At 40.5% G+C, this 3,484-nt stretch overlaps 1 protein-coding gene across 1 annotated transcript in view; it reads right to left on the bottom strand.

Annotated features, from left to right (window-relative positions):
- Positions 1 to 34: 34 nt before the first annotated feature.
- tead1b (TEA domain family member 1b) overlaps positions 35 to 3,484 on the bottom strand; it is a 54,943-nt gene continuing 51,493 nt past the window's right edge. Inside the window, exon 11 of the mRNA XM_008288193.1 lies at positions 35 to 3,255. Coding sequence (XP_008286415.1) covers positions 3,142 to 3,255 — 114 coding nt within the window. The 3' untranslated portion in view covers positions 35 to 3,141. The remainder of the gene's footprint in view (positions 3,256 to 3,484) is intronic.

Raw genomic sequence — 3,484 nt, forward strand, 5'->3', positions numbered from 1 at the left:
TCATGTTCTCCTAAAAGTGACGACAAACAGGAGGCAGTGTTTTTCAGATTTATTTAACTTCAATATTGCATACATACAAAGTATCTAGAAAGCTACAAAATATCTACTATTGTCAAGAAGGCATCATAATGTTACGGAGCAAAGACACGACCATATGCAGAACACAGAAACATAGCAGAGCGGCTTTTCTCTCCTTTGCTCCAACACTTTACTGTCATGGATATGAAAAGATATCACACATCTGTACCAAGAAAAGCTAAGATATAATTTTATACAAAGCACCTTTTTACAAAAAAAAAAAAAAAGAGAGAGAGAAAACATCTGCACACAAAAACCCAGAATGTGTGAATGACAGCTATACGTGAGCTATGTCAAGAATCACTTTAAAGCCACCGTCTGAAATGGTCAGAAAACAGAAAGGTACCAGTACCTACTCTTCCAAAAAAAACAAAAATTACAAATAACAAGAGCTAAACTGCTGATATGTTTATAGCATGATTCCTCGACTGATTTTCTATTCTTATGGTCCACCAGACATTCGAGCCGTCAGAGGCGTCAGTCCTGCTGTTCTTCTTCGTGTTAAGACGTCTACGTGTACCAGCAGTGCAGCAGTAACATCATCTTATTGGGCTTGTAATATACAGACAATGTCATCACGAAACCAAGTAATACAGGTACGATAAGAAAACAGGAACATCTCACTATGTGATCAATAAACGTGAACAGGTACAACAAACAGAAGGAAACAAAAAGCCTATCACAGCCCCACAGCGTCCGCGGGGCCGCGGCCGAATACTGAATGATTGAACTTTTATCTGCATCCACCAGCGACATTGTCTGCAATCTACATCTTTGATTAAAATACTTGAGATGAGTGTCATTTCTTTTTTTTAGTAGTAGTTGTGGTCCTTACAGTGGAAGCCTCCATGCTCTTAATTTAGCGTCTCAAACGGGTCGGGAAAGCGATCCCAGGACAGAAATCCATTTAAATAATTTATTTTTTTCTCCTCGTGAATAAAAGCTTGTGTCGGTCCCTGCTTCGTCAACTTACATCGCCGAAGTTCTGCGATTTTGTGTTCAGGGGAAAAAGGAAATGCTTCCCAAAAACAAACACTTGAACCTGCAAGTGCTCGCGAAGCTTCAGTGTTTCTGAGTCGACCTCCTGCAGGCCGGACCACACCGGACCACACCGGACCCAGTCGTTCAAGCAAAGAAATAGCTTTTCTTCAAATACATAATTTGCAAAAAAAAAAAAAATCAATCTACACTGTAGTAAAACTGAATATATCATTTCTTTACTTTCACCAGTAACTATCTTTCCCCCTGCTGTCATGACAGTCCTCTGAAAGGCAATGTGGTGATTGGTGTCACTCATGTCTCGGCGTATTTGGTCTAGCAACGTTTAATTTTAAATTTCTGTTTGATCTTTTTGAATTTTTTTTTTTTTTAAACCAAAGGCACTTTTTAAATTTTTTATTTTTTTTGCTACCATGCAGGACGTGACAAAAGATTTGACTGTATCTCTGTATTTTTTCTTATTTTTTGGTCTTCTGCGACAGGAAAGGCAGTCGGTCTGTGTTTATAGCACACTCCTAGAAAAAAGGCGGATATTTTCGGAACATATTACAGCGTTGGAGAGAAAAAAAATAACCTGTTTCTGAGCTCAGATTTACAAACTTAATTTAACATAAGTGTACTGCCTGTCAACAACACAAAGTGTGTTTCTTGGAGTGTACCAATTTGAGGAATTTCTCAGATGAGAAGATATACCGAGTAATACACGGGTGAGTTATTTTTGCCTGTTTCATCCACAGAACTGAGCAAACGGGTAATGTTAGAGTATATTCTAAGGCACTGTACACTTACACTTTGGCAGATTGTGATTTGTTTTTTGTACACAATGCAAACACACAGAGAGTCTTCCCCACATAGAGATCACAGTTTTAGTGGCATCTTTTGGACTTTAACATACAGCTTCAATATGTTTAAGGCTCGGGATCAGCGTAGGGCACAGAAACATGTGAGCGTGAAGGCTTGGAGTTATTACACCACGATCCCAGAGGGGAAAGATATTCTGAGTCTTTCAAAAGAGGAGGAGGAGGAGGAGGGCAAAGCCACGGCACGCTGAACGCCGTCTCCAAGAGATCTGTAGTGTCACCATAATTTCAATTGTTCTAAAACCACAGAGAACAAAAGTAAGCATCACTAAGGCAAGCACAGGAAGGGGAACAAAGTGCTTCTGGACCAGATGAGAGTCCAATTGGAGTAATCTTAGCAGTACTTTCACCTGTCTACAACCTAACAACAACAAAAAAAAAAAGAAAAATCCTCTTGTCGCTTGTTTGCGGCGGCACCACAGAGATGCTTAGCAGGCGGTAGGCAGGACTTCCCGCATTTATGGAGCAGATGCAGGAAAAAAAAAAAACGTTTGTAGTGTGTTCACAGTGCATTTTATTCTGTTGTTGGTGTCTAAGACTCGGAGTGCTTCAACAGGGATAAATAAACGACTAAAAGCTGAGTTTTTCAAGAAGTAGCAGTTCTGCGTTATTCACAACGATTTGCTTCCGGCTACTATATATATATATACACATTTATATATATATATAGTGTTGTTAGTTCTGTTTCTTTGGAAAGTCTATTGGCTGTGGGTGCGTGTCTGTATCTACAGTATGTACGCTCACAGACGATGGAGTACAGACGTAAAAACACCCTCGAAACATATTACACACAGACCACGTCAGGCGGCGGATAGAAAAGGCCTGCATCCTGCTGTTTTTCTTTTCTTTTTTTTTTTAAAAGTCTACATAACAAAGCAGAAGAAGACGACACACACACGTATTTCCATTTATCAAATGAATCTAGTAAATTCTTTAAGAACGGCCACATTTATACCCAACGGAGACCAACTCAACGCATCTCAAATGAGAATATTTAAACATAAAACAACTGTACCGCAATTCACAGCTGCAGTCAAATAACAAACACTTATATTAAAACGGATCCGACTTCGCCCGACATCTTGACCAGAGAGCATCGCGGGTATGACTTTCTCGTAGAGGCACTGCCACTTGTTTTGAGGTTGGTAAGTCTATGAAGAGAAGAAGAAGAAGAAGAAGAAGGGGGTAGAGGGTAGGGAGTCGATCATTCCTTTACCAGTCTGTAGATGTGATGCTGGGCGCCGTGCTCACTGTTCGAAACCTCAAACACACAGGCCATACATAGCAACGTCTCCTGGGTGTCCCTGTTCGTCACCACCTGGAAGAGGAAACACAGTCGGCGTCACAGGAGCGCCGTGCTCGATGCATTCAGGTACATGTCAGTCACTGGAGCTGCTGGTCATGAATGGATGCATCAATTATTTGTTTACATACCAGAGCATCATCAATGTGTCACGTGAGGAGGACAATCAGTTAGAATGTTGGTGCTGTTATTGGAACAGGCTTCACACATAGAGCTTCATGATAGAATGAAAAGATCATAAATA

This window comes from Stegastes partitus, unplaced genomic scaffold (assembly GCF_000690725.1).
Source record: "Stegastes partitus isolate 25-593 unplaced genomic scaffold, Stegastes_partitus-1.0.2 Scaffold545, whole genome shotgun sequence".
Classification (NCBI taxonomy): Eukaryota; Metazoa; Chordata; class Actinopteri; family Pomacentridae; genus Stegastes; species Stegastes partitus.